The sequence below is a fragment of the Diceros bicornis genome, chromosome 32, assembly GCF_020826845.1.
Source record: "Diceros bicornis minor isolate mBicDic1 chromosome 32, mDicBic1.mat.cur, whole genome shotgun sequence".
Lineage (NCBI taxonomy): Eukaryota > Metazoa > Chordata > Mammalia > Perissodactyla > Rhinocerotidae > Diceros > Diceros bicornis.
The window spans coordinates 34583238-34602799 of NC_080771.1; the positions used below are offsets into that span (position 1 = coordinate 34583238).

Here is a 19562-nt window from a genome sequence, read left to right on the forward strand (position 1 = left end):
TTAGGCTACTTACTCCTCAGTCCCAAGGTGCATGCAGGGCCCTTGGCGGACCCGGTGAGTGTCCTGCCCTGGGGCAGACTCCTCAACTACTGTGGACTGTGCCAGGCCAGGAGCCTTGCCCACAGAACTTCACGTGTATTCTGAAATGCAATTATTTACAGATTTATCGACGGTCTCTGGCACGTTTTTCAGACAGCACTAAATATAGGATGCTATTCTGCTTTAAAAGGCAACACAAGTTCAAGCCAAAGGTTTCCTCAGTCAGATTCAAGTGGACGCTGTGCTGGCACTCGTCACACTACTTTGAAAGCAAAAGACCGTGCAGAACACAATTCTTGGCGATTTATTTCTAAGAAATGGCAAACGATCAGATTTTGCATCCCATTCAAGGATATCTTAAGCATTTTAAGGAGTAATAAGCCAACATTATGAAGATAAAAATATTTAAGTTATCCGCTGGATTCTGAAGTGTATGGAAAAGAAGTCAGATCGACACCCCACCTACCTGAGCTGGCAGGGGGAACACTAACTACTGTTTGCCGCCAGGCTTTCTCCTGAAGAAAAGCCAGTGCTTAAGAGGCACTGCGTTGATGGAAAGCCTTAAGAAATGTCAGTAAAACGAAGTTCACTTTTAAAGTCAGCTCTTCACTACACTTGCTGAGAACGCCCACAGGGTCTGGAGATTAATGCCCATGGGATTCCTGCTTCCGTCACCGTGATGTCATGAAGCAGCTGCTGTGTACGACAGATAGAATACTCAAAAGGGGCAGTTTTGGAAGCAAATATTTTTCTTTTGAAGGCAAAACAAAAAAAGTAGGTCAGAAAAGCTGACAATTACTTTCTGCAGGAACAACTGGTTTTCCAAGTACATCAATCAGAAAAACAAGCTATTAAATCAAAGCTAATCATACAAGGACTTTTTACACTGAGGAGGCTTAAAAATACCAGATCCCTGGAAAACTGACTTGAAAATTTAAATTACTCAAGATTTCTAAGTTGTTTTCTATTCTAAATCTAATTTCATTAGAATCAACAGGGTCAATTTTTCATTAGCAAGCACAGTGCTTTTTGTTGTTTATGAAGTTACTGCCTCTTTTCCACGTTTAGTATCCTCAGGTCTTAAAGGTGACCATAATTAGAAATGGAAAATGACATTTTATATAAATTAATAATTTATCTATCCCACTTAACTCTTAATGGATGGATCCTATGAAAGAGATAAAAATGTCCACCAGTGTGATTTCAAGCATTTGGCTGCTCTAAGGGCTATCTCTACACACACACACACCCTCTCCCCTCCAATCCCTTCAGATTTAAGAAAGAATTACGTAAGAACATTTTGTTGGACAGATTTTTTTCAATGTACAAATATACTCTGTGTTACTCCTTTAAGTCTTTTCTATAAAAAGGCAGAGCGTGCATACATTTCAGGTGGCTACCTGACAGGTTCTGACTTTTATCCTTGGGGGGGGGAAAATGAAGCCTGTCCTCAGGGCCAGGGAGACCAGAGGCAGCGAGGGAGGGGAGCCCAGCAGAGGGCTGGGGGCTCAGCAGAGGCTTCTGCTGTTTTTACAAAGATGTAGGAGCAGGTATCTGCACTTTGGAAATCTGTTTTTGGTTTTTCACAAATACATTCTTCCTTTCTAAGTATTTCATATCTTTTCTTCTGAAAATGTAAGCCTGATGCAGCCATAGAAAGGGAGCCTGGTTCTAGGCCGAAATCTAAGCTGGAGGATGGCATATGTTCCCGGGAAGCTGGTGGGAGAATCAAGCACAAGAACTCCACAAAGAGGTGAAAATGAGGAAAAATAAGACTCTATCTTTAAATGCTACAGAGGCGATTCTTCTCCCTTTTTGAAACAAACACAAACCCACTTGGAACAAGACTGTGCACTGCACTGTGTGTGTGATGGTCCTGGCACCGAGGGTGAGGATGAACGAGAGAAGGCACGCTGACACTTCACCCCTTCGTTTGTGCTCCCCCCGTGAAATTATGTCAGCTTAGAAAGTTAAGGGGGTGGGCCAGCCCCGTAGCTTAGCGGTTGGTGCGCGTGCTCCGCTGCGGGCGGCCCAGGTTCGGATCCCGGCCGCGCACCGACGTACTGCTTCTCCGGCCATGCTGAGGCCGTGTCCCACGTACAGCAACCAGATGATGTGCAACTATGACATACAACTATCTACTGGGGCTTTGGGGGAAAAAGTAAATAAATAAAATTATAAAAAAAAAAAAAGAAAGTTAAGGGGGAGAGCTGTCTGAAGAAGGGGAAGAGAGAAACTGTGGATCAAATAAAGCACATCTATTGTAAGCAATGTCTTAAATGCTTTTCCTACTTGTTAAGAGAAAATAATGAATGCTGTGTCATAAGCCTTTTCAATGGATCACACCGTTACAAACTTCCTTCATGTAGTCAAAGACAAGACAGTAGGAAAGGTATGGTTCTCTGAACTCTGCACGAAATAATTCACATAAAAAACAAAAACGCAATGGTACCATAGTTTCCCCACCAATCTATGACTGGGCTAAAAAGCTTGACCAAATGTTCCAAGTATAAAAATTAAAGACTTGCTCTGAGTCTAAGTTTTGTTTTGCTTTTGTTGCTTCAAATACAAAATAAGCAACTATTTTAAGATATAGGTTAGAACCATTTGGATCACCAAGTCAGTCAGTTAGGAGTTAGGACTGATTCTTGCCTTTCTAAGATCATCTTAGCACGCCTCCATTTTCCCTTTTCGATCCCGCAGGTTTACAAGCTTTCTGGCTGATTGGGAAGCACTGCACTGTGCTCCCATCACCAATGATGTCTGTTTTTACCCTTAATGATGAAGGTTTCTCAGGCAACAGCGGTGTTATTCCCACTGTGTTGAGTCGCGGCTGCTCCGTGAGCCTGACACTGTGAGGGCAGTGCTGTTCAGGGCTGCAGCCTCCCGACCGCTCAGCACCAGCACACAGGTTCTCAGACAGCGCCTGGGCACCAGCACGCCACACACCTGCCCAGTCCTAGGACGGGATGACAATAATTCAAACAAGATGAAAACTCATAAACACTCTCATTCGGGTATTAGATGTGGGCTTTTTTTTTTTTTAAGAAAGTTCATAAGCCTTAAAAAGCATTCTCTCCAGATTATAAAAGGTTACGTAAAACTGTTTAATAGGAACCATCTTGGACAAGCAGAAATAGCTTTGATTTGGAGGATGATAGCAACATATAACTCGGAAGGACTCCACAGGGCAGTCAGACTGGAGAGTCTGTGCCTCTTCTAGAGACTCTGCATTAAAAAGACGACTGATAGGACATTATGCCCTCTTTCAAGGCTCATGCCACTTCTGAAAACTGTCAGCTTTCCAAACAGGCTATGAGATATTTTATTTACATTTAAAAATAGCTTTTCTTCTTCAGCGTAGTGGAAATGCCCAGAGACCAGTCACTGAAATCCCTCCCTAACACAGGTGCAAAACAGCTTTATTGATCTCTGGATTTGTCCAGTCATTCCGAATGTCATCCAGGTGGTTATCAAAATCCACGAGTGTTTCGTAGGACCGGCTATCCAGGAGCGACGCCGAGATCCTCTGGGCCTCAGGCCAGTCTTCACAGTAATCACTACAAGGTGAAGCAGGAGAAATCAACCTCTTAATGAAAACAGGTGGCTTTTCAACAGAAAACTAGCCACATGCAGGGTGGTATAAAGGAAGATAATAATGAACACCAGCAAATATGTACATTTTAAACACATAAAGATGGACATAAAGAATATAAAACATGGTTAAGAAATGAAAGAGACACCCTCCAAATGAAATTCTGAAAAAGCTGGAAGGAGACGACTGACTAACGCTTTCTGAGTGATTACAAATAAACCAAATTAGACACCTGGAACGAGGGTGTGGCTTAGGGAGACGAGCCCTGGGGTGGGGTGGTAAGACCCTTGAATAAGTCAGGTTCTATCTACTGCTCGGAAGCCCTCCAGGTCCCAGTTCCCTAGGAGCCAAGGAACACGCATCATTTGTCTATGAGGTTTGTACTCACCTATGGAGAATATACTAACTTAGAAACATACAAGGTTGGGATCAGCTTTCCTGTGGGAGCTGGGTGACCATGAACAGCCCAACACACACTGCACACAGGTGATTTTGAGAACACTGTACTCACTGGTGTGGGTCCCTGCACCGCCACTTGTTTTCGTGGTGTTCGTACACGTGGATTGTAGGTACCACACAGTCCATCGTAAACTTAGTGTTGTCTACCTGTGTACAGGACAAAGGACACACTTGTGAACAGAGCTAACAAAAAGCCAACAGCCAGCACCTTTCTGGAAGTCCTGAGGTCCTGCCTTACGGTGTGCTGACACTGCAAATCTGACGCAGGACGCACCATGGGAGTGCAGCCTAAGGTAAACTGTGTGTTATGCAGGATAAATACTAAGTACTTCACTGTTTTCTCACAAAAGCAGAGCTTCCAAACATCACTTCTCCCCTCTCTCTTAGAATTCTGTCTAGATGATGTTAGCTGCCTTCTACCTGATCTTTCCTTCCTTCCTTTCCTACGAGCTGGGTGGGCTATTCTTATTCAATGGTCCTCACACTTGAGCGTCATCAGAATCACTGGGAAGCTTATTAAAACACAGACTGCTGGGCCCCGAGAATCTGCATTTCTAACAGGTTCCCAGGTGGTGCTGATGCTGCTGGCATGGGGATCCCACTTTGAGAGGTGCTGAACTTGAACAACTCCCCCTCTTGGAGAGCCGTGTGCTCTGTGCACACGTGGCTGCAGTGGCACGCACACCACAGCCTGCGACTCAGCAACTTTAAGTCTGTAGGCGGAAGAAGACCGCACGAAGCAGCCATGGTGAAGTGTCCGCAGAAAGGAAAACTGCTCATATGATACAGCTCCCTGTTAGAGAGGGAAGAGAATGCTCCGCAGCCATCCTGTAAACAGAGAATGTGATAGGCAATCACGAGGACTTACCATGATGAGAGCAGTGTCGCTGAAGCCCTCGGCGATTCTGGAGGCCACCTTTTCTGCAACTTGGTTTGGACTGCAAAAGAAGAACCCATGAGTTGGCCACGTTCTAGTTAATGCCATTCAACACCGTCTACCTAAGGCACGGTTCACAAACAATGATAAACAGCACAATAAACTGCATGTTTGTTAGGCCTGTTTAAAGCGGCTCTTGGCGAGTGCCACCCCTGCTGCAATGATGTGCTGTAAGGGCAAAGAGGAGCATAGTACAAAGCAGGTCCTTGCTTTACTCCACCAGGAAGGCCTTGCGGAGGTGCTCTTGAGAAGGCACCTTCTAAATAGAAAGGCTCCCTGGAACCCAGTGGACAGCGCCACCCGCGGCATGTGGATGACCTGTGCTGCTGAGCGCTCCTGTGCACCCTTTGCCAAGCTCCAGGCTGGAAGCCTCCTGGACCTGCCTTCTCCATCTGCATGTCTGCAAAGTGACTTGGTCCACATCTTAGCTGCTGGCAATCAAGTCACTTGATTTTTCTATTTTTTTAATTCTTACATTTCCTAGCCATTCCAAATTTTCTCTGTGCTCGTTAGCCTTGAGTCGCTGGCTCTGGCCCTGCCCTCATCACAACTTTGCGAATGACAACTTGCAACCTTAAGTCAATAAAGCGAGCTACAGGCTGGCTCCATATCATCCCTGCGCTACCCCTGCAGACAAAGCTATTTTTCTCTCCTGTCTCAGGAAGAGGCCTCCTCCCACCCACAGGCCCATCCACTCTGATCTCTTCTTCGGGGCCTTACTTATATTCTCTCTCCTCTCAATGGCCCCAGCTCTGCTGTCAAATCTGAGTAAGTCTTTTCCTTTTTAGGAAAAAAGAATTATTTAACTGGTTCCCTCTACCCACTGTCCAACTTCCCTCCTCCCTTTCAACCACACTTCTCAAACTTCTTTAATAAGCTGAGGATCTAGCCCCCCTTGCTCCATTTCCTCACCATAACTGAGCAAGCTGGCGTCTACCCCTTACCTCCGCGGTCAGCACCCTCGAAGCCTACCAACCCCTGCCACCCTTCCAAGGCCTCCCGGCCGGACCTGCCCGCCCAGGCAGGCTGGCCTACTTCTAGTCTCTCCAACGGAGGTTACCTTCCCACATTTCCTACTCACTCACCAGGTGCTGGAGATTCTTTCCTTGCCTTTGCCTCCATTCTTCCTGCCATCATTTTGCTCAGGCTATGGGTTTCTAAAATTGCTTCCTAACTGGTCTCAATTTCTATGGTCTTCTTATCTGATGTGTCCTGAAAACTCTCTTTAGATAGTCTTCCTAAAATGAAATTTCCATCATGTCCCCCTGCCGCTCATCACTGCTTGTAAGTTAAAAGTCCCGTCCTCAGCCCGGCAGACCCAGGCCTTTCTCTCTGTGGACTCTCGGGAGCAGTGCTTTACATGTCTTTAATTTCAGTAAACCTGTCCACATAGCGTCTCCCTCGCACACCCTTTGCTCCTCACTCACACTGTTTCTCGTTTGGAATGCCCTTCCACACCAATCTCTGCTCATTGATTCCTTTCCCTCTGTAATGCCCAGAAAACGCCATCCTCTGGGAGGCCTAGCAAAACTGCCTCAGATGAGGTCCATTTGTCCCTTCTCTAAACTGAGCGTTTATTTCTAAAATGCTTCAACACTTTTTTTTTTGGTGAGGAAGTTCAGCCCTGTGCTGACATATGCCAATCCTCCTCTTTTTTTGCTGAGGAAGACTGGCCCTGGGCTAACATCCATGCCCATCATCCTCCACTTTATATGGGACGCCGCCACAGCATGGCCTGATAAGTGGTGCGTCGGTGTCCGCCCAGGATCCAAACCGGCGAACTCTGGGCCGCTGCAGCGGAGCGTGCGCACTTAACTGCTTGTGCCACTGGGCCGGCCCCCAAAAATGCTTTAACACTTAATCTTTAGCACGCAGCTGTCTTTTTGTGCATCTTATTTTCCCTGCACAATTTGAGTCTCAGCTTTTAGAAGCAGGAACTGAGCCATATGTATTTTAATAGCCATAAAAATACGTTGATTATTGTGAGTTTATTTAAAGAAACACACTATACAATTATAATCCTTTTCTTGTGACTGAGCTGAAAAAAGCAGATTAATATTTTATAAAAATAAATTATTTTATCTGATTATTCTATTTCACCTTCAAAATTGAGAATTTATAGACGTGCTGATTTTAAGTCTGCACTTTTGTGTTAAGAAAAATGGAACAACAAAAACAGCCCAAAAGAGAAAGGGCCCCAGGGAGTCTTGTCCCTCAGGTCACACCACGGAGAGCTCTCCAAGTGAAGGCAGCACTGCACTGTGTTTACCAGGAGCCGGCAGGTGCAAAGTTCCCATGGCTCAGATGGCAAACCGTGAGGAGCAGGAATAGAGCCGCAGCGGAGACCTGCCTGTTCACCCCCAAATGTGGGCTAGACACGCCTGACTGCTCCTGCATCTCTGATGGTCTTCGCTCTCTCACACCTTAGGTGCAAAGGAAGAGAAGCTGCATGTGCTATGGACGAGATCTTCTAGGGACTCGTGAAGCATGTGCCATGGAGAAACCTGCAAAAGTACTATCCTAATATTTATGATTATCAGAGTAGCTGGTGACTTTTATTGGGAAGGGGGTCAAGTAACATTCATTAAAAACAAAAACTACCATTTCAGACGCCCAAGAACTCAAATTTGAAATTTATTCTTTTGAAGAAGTTAAAAAAAACTTGTAGTTAATGAATTGCCACAGTATTTGAAAGAACTGCTGATTTTGTTGACTTTTTTTTGTATTATGCACTTAGTCTCAAATACTGACCTGCCCTGTTCCTAATGCAAACCTTCCTCATGACACTCCTAGTGTGGGACTGTCACATTGTGATATGAAAGCCAGGACTTTGTTTACTAATAGGCTGGATCACTCCCTGTTCCTGTGGAGAGTCAGCTGCCAAATGAAACTGTAGGCACCCTCGAGTGGGAGACCACTTTGCTAATCTTCCTTCCCAACCAGCACAAAGCCAGGCATTTACTTGTAACTGAACTCTTACATTTTGTACTGAAAAGCTTTTTACTGAGCATCTAACCTCAGGCCAGGGCGCTGTGCCTGGTACTGGAATCTACCCACAGGAGAAGCTAATTATGAAGCAAAACACCAGCAATTATGAAATGATGTAATAAAACTTGATGTAATAACCAGAAGTTTAGGAAATGAATAAAAGTTAATAAACACCTTACATTTCTTTTCATAACATTAAAACACTGATAAGTCAAACCATTATGCTGTACACCTTAAACTTATACAGTGATATATGTCAATTATATCTCAATAAAACTGAGAAAAAAAAACCTAGATTGATCTTTTTTGAAAAAAGCAATCATAGGACTAGTAATAGTACCAGCCCCTACTTTGAACCAAGCACAAGGCTAAATGCGCTGGGTGCTGCTTCACTGTCCTCACGGCCACTCTCTAAGGCAGGAGCTCTTAGCTCTACTTTACAGATGGGACCAGTGAGGCCCAAAGAGGTGAATCAGTTAAGTCACCTAGGATTTGAATCCAAGTACCCCTGGCTCCAAAGCTTATACTGTGAGACACTGTTAATCAGCTGATACTTCTAAAAGAAGAGCAACCGTTAGCTAGGTCTGGCTGAAGAGAGAAGGGAAGGTTTTCTAGGTATAAGCAAATAGTTGAAGAAGGAAGTTAGCACGATCCCAGCTCCTGAGCTTCCAAGCTTCCTGTGACTGGAGTTTCTCCACCTGAGTATCCTTGTGAGGATCAGCTAGGACGATGCCAGTAAAGCCCTAGGCGGGGCACAGTGTTAGTGACGGGAGGTTTATTGCTAACACAGCACTGGCACACTGGAGGGGTGGCTTAAATCCTGAAGTACAGCAGAGACTCCCCAGAAGGGACTAAAAGGTTCCGGGGCACACTTCTCTCACCCCCCATCCCCCATAATATTTAATCTTTTCTATGGATCTGACAAATGGCTGGTTAGTAGGTACTTAAACATCAACATCAATGGAGGAATGCAAACCCTCTTGAGCAGAGCAGGTGAAGGAACTGGGAAATTCTAGAAGCTATGCATAGCATGAAAATGGTGTCTGAGTAAGATAATTCTAGGCTGGGCTGGAATGAGGTCCAAAGAGAGGCAGGAAGATGACGAGGCCATGAGCCAAATAAGGCATGCAGATGAGAGCCTGTGTAGGTACATTTGGGGCACCACGTGAGGCATGGATTTGGGGGTGGGGGGAATAAAGGAAAGGGAGGTGTCTACACTCACTGGACAAGCCGGTGCCACTACCTCTTGCTTAGTCTCCTCTCCTTTCTGCACGAGCAGATGTGGGAAAGTACTGCTCGGTTCAGGAAAACTCTCCTTCCAAGCACTCTCCCCACTGCTAACAAAATGAAGCTGGAAATGCCTAAGAGCCCTCGGTGTGCCTTGCTCTACCTCCAGCCTTGCTTCCTGGCATTTCCCTCTGTGTGTGCTGCCCCATTTCTACCTGGTGTCTTCATCATGCTGTCCCCTTTCAGAAGGCTCTTCCTTCCCGATCTCCACATCTGCACTTGATAAGACCCTGCCCACTCTGAGTACCCAGTTCAAATGAAGCCCTCCCTGAGGGCTTCTCTGGTCATATCAACGGATGTAATTTCCCCTGCTCCTGCTGGCACAGCCCTCTGCACCATGTGTGGCCGTTGTGTCGCACCACAGTGCTGTGGTGGCAGTATTTTTCATATTCAATCCAGCAACCTGAGGGCAAGGGCCAAGAGTCTTTAGCTTTGCTCAGCAAAGAGCCTGGCCTAGGGCAGGCATTCTGTGCCCAGTCTCTCTGATGTAATCAAGACCAAGACTGCCACAGGCCCCCTGAATAGGCTCTTGCTCTGAGATGGAAATGTAGACATTGAGTCATCAATACAGGGGAGGTGGATGGAATCAAGTGGAGAGGAGGTCCTACAAGGAGTGAGGTTAATAAGAGATGGACCCAAGGAGGAGAAACTGGTGGTGTTCCTAGACTCAGAGAAAGCACAGTCAGAGAGGCGGGGGGAGAAGCGAAAGACCAGGGTGCAGACAGCGCCTGTGTCTTGTTGTCCAGAGGCTTTAAAAGCAGTCGTTTTGAGCCCAGCATTTTGCTGGTTAGTCTGCCTCCCCCGGAGTCCTGACTGGACCCAGTCCTCCAAGGGTAAGAGGGTTTATGTCCCTGAAGTGCATTTGTGCCTGATCAGTGATAGCAATTCTTGGTCACCAGCTTATTGTGTTTTTTCCAAAAATGCTACTGAGTCCAACCTCTTGCCTATGTTGCGCAGTGGACATAACTCTAGGAGGGGTTTTCATCTGGGGTCCTTCACTGTACCCCCTACCTGCCTGGACACTGGAGTCAGTCGGCTCCACCTGACAAAGGAAAGTGTGCCTGGGCACCTCGGCGTGTCCTCCCATTAGATACCGTGCAGTAGACTTCCCATCTGCCCCTGACTTCTGGCTGGAGGAAATCAGAGGGAAGTCAGGGGACTGACTCCTCTGGGGCTCTCCCGGTGAGGTCACATCAGGATGGCTGCTGGGTGTGTCCCACGATCAAAGATCACACCGCTCTTCCTGAGGTGGACTTCTTTACCCAACTCTTTCCTACTCATCCCTTCAGGCCCAGGGAAGTCACTGGCTTTTGGTTCCTGCACTCTCCTCTGGTGAGTTCTTTTACACACCACCCACACCGTTGGAAACAACCCGCTTATTAAGCCCTCCTCAAATTATCCTAACTTCAGTGTGTCATCTGTTTTTCTGTTGGGACCTAGACTGATGCAGAAATAAGGCAAAGTTCTCAGCTTTGCTCATTAGTGAGAACTGCAGTGGGGGTTAATATCTGGATAAAAGGAATCAGGAGCCAATATGAAGGAAGAAGCAAACACATTTTCATCAGTATCAGACCCTAAGAGCACCAAACCTAAAAGTTGTTTTATTTACCCAAAGAGAGTGGTATTCTTTCCTAAGCTCTGCCCTACATCATTTCTAGTTTGGGAATGAGAAGCAAGGCGGAGCTGAGAAATCAGGGCCCCCTGACTGTTGCTTTTATTGTACGAATTCCCTTCAAGCAAAATAAAGAAGATACAAAACAGAATCTCAAAGTTAATATAAATGTTTAGAATTTCTGTTGTTTGGAATTGTCCACAGCACAGTTCCCCTTCAAGTACTATAAACAAGCACAGAGGGCGGGGGGATTTTGTTCTCACAGACTCTGCATCTTGAGCCTACAGAAGGTCAAAAAGCACATCAGAGATCGTCTCTGTCTGTCATATGATCATTTTTCAGACCACAGAGGGTTTCTGCACAGACATACCTGGCATCCTTTACTCGTTCATTAGCTTGATAATAACCAGCAATCACATAGCTATTATCTTTGCACCATGAATCAATCTGAAAGAGGAACAAAAATTGGAAAGAAAAGATGAATGATTTTCCCTTAAACATCAAGTCTCAATAAACACAGGAGACTCCTCCCCCCTTAAATGCTGGGACAAGACACAATATAATCCCTAGATCCTTGTCCCCACAAGAAAGGCTACAAGAATGAAACGAGTGTTCACAGAAAAAAGGTCACCCCAGCTTGCTTTCCAGGATCCACATGAGGCCAGAGAAAGCACAGAAGAGCAGGGGCCCCTCACTCTCACTGAGGGGGCATTTTCCCACAGATGAGGACCCTGTAACGGCCAGGAGGTGTGGGGTTGGACAGGAGGAATGACCTCCACCCCCAGTCCCAGCAGAAGGCCCCAGTGTCGACAAGTATTAAACAGGTGCAGAGCCGTGGGGTGGTGGGGGAGGGGAGACCATCTTTACCCACCTTCTCTTACCATATAAAGAACTGAGGCATTCTGGGCCTTGAAAGATCCTTAAGACCATTTAAATCAATCCTTCACAGATAAGCAAACTAAAGCTCAGAAGTTCTAAGTTTGCACAGGCAGGTAGTAGAGCCAGAATGGGAATCTAAGTTTCTTTCAAAACCAAGTCTTTTTATACTCTATTTCAGTATTCCTAGCAACATACCATGAAAAACCCTTCATAATGGGATGCAGGGTAAACAGGCTCATACACACAAGCAGGCAGATAGACGCAGGCAGGGATGAGCATGCGTGTACACACACACACACACACACACACACACACACACACACACACACACACTCTCACTTAATCCCCTGTGGCATGCTTTTAAATGGGAGTGTGGTGGGAGACTTTGAGAGTTTTTTGACTGTTTTATAATGCCACTCTTGTCTCATCAGATTTAGCTTCCTGAAGGTCTAATGCCATTATTAAAAACAACAAAAAGTCATCTTAACTGTTCTGTCATAATGGAATTTTAATAATACACTGCAATAAATTCTATTCTCAGTCTGCAGAAGAGGAAATAAAATTGATCCTCGCTTTTTTCACAGTGAATTAATTGGTTAAAAACGTTTTTCTTTTCTTTCTTTCTTTCTTTCTTTTTTTAAACATACCCCCATTGCTCTTTTCCTTGAATTTTGGTTTGGGCCTCCAACCGTCTCCTTTATTACCAAAAGCAGACATTACAAGATGGTTACAGTCCAAGGTTCCCTGGCTCACATGAGGATTAGAATAATAAGTCTGGCCTCCTAAGAACTCACAAATTACCATACTGGGTCAAATTCAAGGCTCACTGAACCAATTAGATATTTTGGTAATCCACCCAAAAGATTAGGGCTATATTTCCAAAATATTTATAATGGCTCTTTCACTGTAACTTTGCTGAAAATTATTCCAAAATTACTTATATTTTGTTTCTATCACCTCTTAAAGGAATGGGTTCTAAAAACTTTCTATTGCTGCTTATAACAGCAATTTCTTTCATTTTTTTCTAAACGTATCTCCATGTAGCATCAAAGGGCACAGCCTAGCTTTGAAATTTGGCATTTGGCCCCATTCCCTGAACTCAGACCCACACGATTAGCTTCCCCTTTAGTGCAGCCCTCTCAGCCTGTGTTTCTAATCTAAGACCAGCCTCTTGAGCTGGTCCTCTCTCAAGGTGACTCTCATCTCTGCCCACTTCGGCATCCTCTCCCAGCCTTCTCGTGTGGGTTGCCCTTACATCCAGAGTCAGAACTAGAGATGGTATCCCAAGTTTGGCTGTCTGTCAGGAAACTGTCTTAGTTTCCTATTGCCCTTGTAACAAATTACACAAACTTAGTGGCTTAACACAACACAAATTTATTATCTTACAGGTTAGAAGTCTAAAATGGGTCAGCAGGGCTGATTCCTTCTCAAGGCTCTAGGGGAGAATCCATTCCTTGCCGTTCCCAGCATCTAGAGGTGACCCACATTCCTTGGCTGGTGGCTCCATCACTCTGACCTCTGCTTCTCTCATCACTTCTCCTTCTCTGACTCTGACCCTTCTGCCTCCCTAAGGACCCTTGTGATTACACTGGGTCCATCAGATAACCCAGGGTAATTCCCCCATCTCAAGAGCCTTAACTTAATGTCATCTGTAAAGTCCCTTCTACCATGTAAGGTAACATATTCATGGGTTCTGAGGATCAGGATGTGGACACCTTGGGGACTATTCTTCAGCTGACCACAGCTACATTTAATATAAGGATAAGATAATTATTTGCTACCGACAATGTCCCGACCTTCCTCAGCAGCAGTCTGTAGTGAGCAGTCTAAGCTGCTCCCAGATCCCTTTCCTGGGCTGAAAGCAAGGGTGCAGGACTCATCCTCCAGCAAACATACATGTTGTCACCTTGTGCCTGCCCTCAGGGAGTACAGAAAGTACTTGCCGTGAAAGATGATTCTTGTGACACACACAATGCATACTTTGTGCATTTACCTTTACCTGAGGAGGGGCAGATTCCTGTATTAAAAACTCCAAGGGTCTAATGAAATTCCAGCAGAAAAATAATGTCATGACTTTGAACTTCTGGTAAAACCCTCTGAAAAGGCTGCCCTAAAAGTGAACCAGGTCTCAAAAGCTCTTGTTTGGTTTTAGAAACTTCTGAATGATTCAAACAAGGATCACCAAGTTAACTGTATGGATGCCTATGATGGGCATGCACAGCCTGCCCACAGCTGTCCAGATATATGCCCAACTGGCCACCAACTGAGGAATGGAGAACATGAGGGGAGGAATGGAGAACCAACCAAGGGCTCCCCACCAGGCATCAGAGTCCACAGAGGTACAGTGAACAAGTTTTAATAAGAGGGGAAGAGTTTTCTTTGATAGTCTTGAAAACGGTACCAGACATCACCAGGTGAGAGTGAGTTGGAGTGGAGTAAGAGTCGGTGTGTGGAAGGAGATGAGCAATGCATACGGGGTGGGGTGGGGACGGGGTAGGCAGGTCTTAAGGGGCTTCAGAATCCTGCAGTAAGCCCAAATGGCACCTTCGTGAGAAGCTCTAGTGGATTTAAGTGGTAGCTTGCACAGTAAAAGCAAATAGCTGCCTCCCAAGTGGGGTGGGGCAAGGTAAAAGACCCGAGAAGCTGTTTGACCTCTGTTCTCAGTGACTCCATCTCCATTTTCTTTGCCTTGCTGCTATGCCACCCTATTCCTGTCATGCATCTTGTGAACAATCAAAATGAAAATCAAAGTTCAGGACAACACCGAAACTAGATGTCAACTTAGTAAAACCGACTCTGAATACAGGGTCCAAATTCTGCATTCACTCATGCAGTTTCTTTCACTTTTCAGAGGGAAGGAAGGATACTTTGACATTGGCATAAGGCTGCCACCCTCTGTTCAATGGGATTTTGGCTCATTCTATTCCAGACACGTAGAACTTACTAAAGGCGCTGGTTCAAACCCTTCACAGTAGACTCTGCACCCGGAGAGTAGTTTCTCTCAGCAAACTTGCTAACGTTTGCATGTGTGAGGCACTTTACAGTTTTCAAGGCACTATCATGTACCTCCCGTAACTATACGCTAACCATGAAGAAGACAAGGCAGGGAAGTGACAAGAGAGCCACTCTGTGGAGGGCATCAGTCCCACGCTTGCCACTTACACGTTGGGGGTGTCTGTGAGCCTCCCCGTTTGCAGCGGCAAGCAGGCCTTGCAGTCAAAGGAAAGGGACTGCTAGCTTCACGGAGAAGCAAAGCTTTTCAAGTGGGCTGCTGACTTTCCTACGGAACAGAAAGCAGCTGATGAAAGAAGAGCTTTGGAGGCAAATGGGATGGGGACAGAGGGCGAAGTTTAGGGGGAAGAACTGGAAAGAGGGCCCAGAGCAGCCATATCCCTCTCCCAGGCAAGCACATGAATGTTCTGGAGATAAACAAGGGGCAGAGGGGAGTGGGGGCTTAGGAGGGCCAGAGAACAGCAGCCCTCTGTGCAAATGAGCACAGAGAAGGCACTCAAGGAGGCAGGAGAAAGAATTCTGGACAGAAATTGTGGTGATTAGGCCAACTGGCAAATAAGAAAGTCATCTGAGCAGAATGTAATCAAAAGCTGCTCCACAGAACTAGGAAATCAATGAAAGGGGAAAAGCACAAAAAAGGCTTAGAGAAACAGCAGGTTCAAGCTAATTTCCCTACCAACATGTTATGGGTTTTTGCTATTAGAAATAAATACGTCACTACCTACGTCAAAGGGTGTAAGGATAACTAAAATAATAGGCATAAGCACTTAAAAGAAATAAAAAGCGCCCAAAAACACAAGGATTTTAAAATGGAAAATTATAATGAAAAGCCTTTCAAAGGAGTCTCATGTTGCTCTTTGATGGCCTGCATATCAAGTCAGTCTTTCCCACTTATCAAAAATAATTACAATATGAAACTCCCTGAATAGAAAAAAGACCTGAGAATAAAGCCTCATTTATACAGTTCATGGATTTAGATGCTTTATTAAAATTAATCTTTCCAGTCTGATATACTGGTCAACTATGGCTCCATACGCTGAGATTTTTCACTGCCTTCAGGTTTTTATAACTAAGTTGCTAAGTCAAAACCTGAATGATATAAACTTAAATACCTTAATTATAATACAAAATCTCTGGATAGATTCAAATTGCAAATTTTCCTTTATAAATTTACTCTGAAAGTTATTTAATTTGTACTCAATTGGCATCTTTTTCATATTTGTCAAATGCTGAGGCTATGATTCAGTTCTGATCAACATAAGAAAAGCCAGCATAAACAACCCCTGCTTGGCAAGGACAGAACTTCAGCACTTTGTTCTCACTGCTGAAAAGAAGTTATGGCAGAGAACCTAGTTTCCTTGGGAGACTCACCGAACACTGATGGGCATGTCTGGGGGAAGTGCTGGAGGTTGAGTCTGGAGTGCAGAGTGTAACGACTCACGGGGAGCACGAGAACGGGGCCTCGTGCAGTGCCCCTTTCCCTCTTAAGCCGGTGGCCGTGAGCCTATCTTGGCTCTTAAGGGTCAAGGTCCCCTCTGGGCACCTTCCCTCCCCAGGTAAGTGGTTAGGGAGGCAGCCCTGCTCCTTGGGGAAAATTCATGTAAAGGTGACTCTAATGTAGTTGTTTCTAGTTAGTCTATTTAATTCTCTCCAGTACTGCATTCACACCTCATAATAGCAGCATAACCCTTTAACTCTGTAAAGGTTACTTAAGAATGAGAAGAATTAGTAAGATTTGACAATTCCAAGTAGGTTCAAGTTTGTCTTTAAGATGCTCTTAGATATTTCTGATAGGATTTTATATAGATTTAAAGCAACACACCTTTTCCTCCTACCCCTCTGGCTACTCCTCAGTTAGCCTGCCGATGACTCTTCTTCCATTCACCCCGTAAAAGCTCGAGTTCCTCAGGCTCCTGTCCACAGCACTCTCCTCATTCCACACACTGTCCCGGCTGATATGACCTGCTCTCATGGCTTCAAAAGTCATGCAGAATGGGTTCCCAATCTACGTCTCCAGCTCATTGGTCTTCTGAGCTCCAGACCCATTTTTCAACTTTCAACATTCAGTCAATGGCACCCCTGTCCTCCCAATGAGTCAGAAACCAAGGTGCCACCCTTGCTTCCTTTTCCCTATACGCACATACAATTAGTCACTGAGCCCTGTGGATTCTCGCTCCTGGCTCTCTCTCTGATCTGTCTCCCTCTTTGTATCCACACTGCATTCAGTTTAGGCCACCTCTCTGCCTCCAGCCTTGTATGCAGTCCTGTGTCCAACATCCTCTTTGCTGCAGGCTGGAACGATCACACTAAGACACAAATCTGGCCGTGCAACTCTCCTCTAGGGGCTTCCCTGTCCTCACGCTGGTGCCCAAACTCCTTTCTACAATGAAATCTGTTCACTGCTCACCTCTCTCTACCCCCGGCCCCTTTACACTCTATACTCGAGCTCTTCCTCCAACACTCCCCCTTTTCTCCTGGCCATCGCACCTGCTGATCTTGAACGCTCTTCCTCCACCTCCTACCCCCTCAGGTACTAGAGCTGGCCCACTGGGCCACTACTTGAATGTCCCTTTCTCTGGGCAGCCTGTCTTTCTTCACTCTGCAAGCCTGGGTTAGCTGACTTTTCTCTCAGACCCCTCACTGCTTTCTGCTCAACCCCACAAATGGCACTTATTCTTCGGTATTGTACTTGTCTGTGCAGCACAAGTTCAACTGCTGTTTTGACTGTGTTTGATCCACAGCCATATCTCTCCCTCAGCACAGGCCTGGGAAGACTGGAGAACTGAATAATCTTGCACTAACGCTACTGGTAAATCTAGGTCCCTGCAAGTGAATGCACATCATATCCAATCACCCTGCAACTCCCTTGGTAACAGAATAATTAAGACAGTCGGTTGAAAAGACCTGCAATAAGACATACGCATGCAGACTCCAGTGATGTTTTGGTACTGACCGCACGTTCTTCAGGAGCTAAAACGGTTGATTTTATAAATATTATCTACTTCTTACCTCTCTCCTGCCCAGAGATGATATGAAGAAATTCACACAATGACTCAGTTTAACAGGCACTCAAACGTGTGCCCCGTAACCTTAGGCCAGGGCCGTTTGTCCAAAGGTACTTCCTGCTTACCAAGAATTTCCATAGATGTCATAACTAGCTAAGTTACGAAACGGATTCATTTTACTTGGTGGGAGGCATTGAGAAAAGATTTCTACCTACATCTTCCCACACTTAGCTACTTTGTGCATGAATTAACTAATAATTTTTTAGTATCATAGTTTATACTTAAGTGAAAAACAGTACCTGAGCTCAGGTACTGAGGCAGGTTTGAGGTCAGTTTATTTCTGCCTAAGGTTGTGACAACTCCTTGGAATTTACAAGTGGTCTTTTTCCCTTCATTGATCACCAAACCTCACATACTGCTGCCTAGATTTCCATTCCCAGCCAGTTCATCTGCTTCCTAAGCCGTTTCCCCGCTGTACTTCAGTAAAGCAGTCACTGCAAGCAGACGCATAAGAGTGTGGTGGATAGACGGCACGTCTGCTTCCGCTTTTTAATGTCACAGCGAGTCCTCAGCTTTTAAAATCACAGGAGCATTCTTATAAGTCACTAACCACCAACAGGAACATACAAATCTCCTACACAGTCCTCGTGCACATTCAAGAGGGGAGCGCCTGTGCTGTCAACGCTACTCTCTAACCGGGCCTCCTCTCCGGGGTCCCGACACCAAAGAGCCGCAGCGTTAGACCCCCGGCGGATAAGGAACCTGTGCACGAACCAAACTCCGGCGTTCAGCTCCCGGCACATCAACACTTCTCGCGGCTCAACACCCCAGATACAAATGCTGTTGAATCATCACCCAGTTACGATAACGGCTTCAGGCTTGTTTCTATAAAGGTTACCGGTTTGAGAAAATTAACGCTTTATTCGTTGCCTAAAGCGCTTCTAAAAACATCCACGACGGTTCGGGTCGCTCGGTTGGCCGCTAGGACTAGAGCCGCCGTCCGCGAAGGCTCACTGGGGGCCAGGCGCGGATCTGCGCGCCCGGGGGTCCCCCCATCCGCCGTGAGTCACGGCGACCTCGGGGCTGGGCTCTAGACTCCTGCCGGACACCTGTGCGCTTCCCGCTGGGACTGCGTGGAAGCCACTGTCCTCTCCCGCGCTTACCAGGGTGAGGGCCACCTCCAGCATGGGGGCGAGGGCCAGGGTGCCGTGGAAGAGGGGGATACAGTCCACGAAGAGGGTGTGGTGGGCCCCCGGGCCGCCCGGGGGGACGTGCTCCTTGCGCGGCTTCTGCTTCTCGGCCACCAGCAGTCCGTTGACGGCGCAGTGCGGGTACTTGGCGCCGTGCAGCACCATCTTGCAGTAGGCCTGGGTGGTCAGCTTCACCCCGGGCATGCTGAGCCCGGGAGGGCCCCGGAGGCCCCGGGCGCCGGCGGAGGCCCGGATGCGCTGCCCGGCCGCGCGGAGCCTCAGCGGAGAAGCGGGACGAAGCAGCGGCAGTTTGGCGCGGCCCCGCGGCTGGCGGAGGCCCCCACAGGCCGGGCCCCGCTCCGGGCTCGGCCCCGCGAACGTAGGCTCCGGACCGACGTGCCCGCCTCAGACTCGACTCGCGCTCCTCGCCGGGCGCCGCCGGAAAGCGGTCCCTCAGCGCCCGCCGGAAAGCAGCCCGGCCCGGCGTTTTACGACGTTCGCGACGCTTCCCCACTTCCGCTCCAGTGACCTCCGGCGGTGCTGGGCGCGGGGTGGAGTC

At 46.7% G+C, this 19562-nt stretch overlaps 1 protein-coding gene across 1 annotated transcript; it reads right to left on the reverse strand.

Moving 5' to 3' along the window:
• Positions 1-3131: 3131 nt before the first annotated feature.
• On the reverse strand, positions 3132-19442 carry EMC8 (ER membrane protein complex subunit 8). Its single transcript, XM_058528420.1, has 5 exons — positions 18977-19442; positions 11288-11364; positions 4962-5031; positions 4146-4240; positions 3132-3599 (listed from the first exon to the last, which is right to left on the reverse strand). Exons 1-5 carry the CDS (start codon positions 19205-19207, stop codon positions 3440-3442), a joined length of 633 nt encoding a protein of 210 aa, XP_058384403.1. The 5' UTR covers positions 19208-19442; the 3' UTR covers positions 3132-3439.
• Between the last annotated feature and the right edge of the window lie 120 nt (positions 19443-19562).

Bases quoted from the DNA above. Each gene is read 5' to 3' on its own strand.
- EMC8 (XM_058528420.1), bottom strand. From the start codon at position 19,207: ATGCCCGGGGTGAAGCTGACCACCCAGGCCTACTGCAAGATGGTGCTG. The intron at 5,032-11,287 runs GTATGTCTGTGC...CTTCTTTTGCAG, and splicing joins GAACGAGTAAAGGATGCCAG to TCCAAACCAAGTTGCAGAAA. The intron at 4,241-4,961 runs GTAAGTCCTCGT...TCCTGTACACAG, and splicing joins GCGACACTGCTCTCATCATG to GTAGACAACACTAAGTTTAC.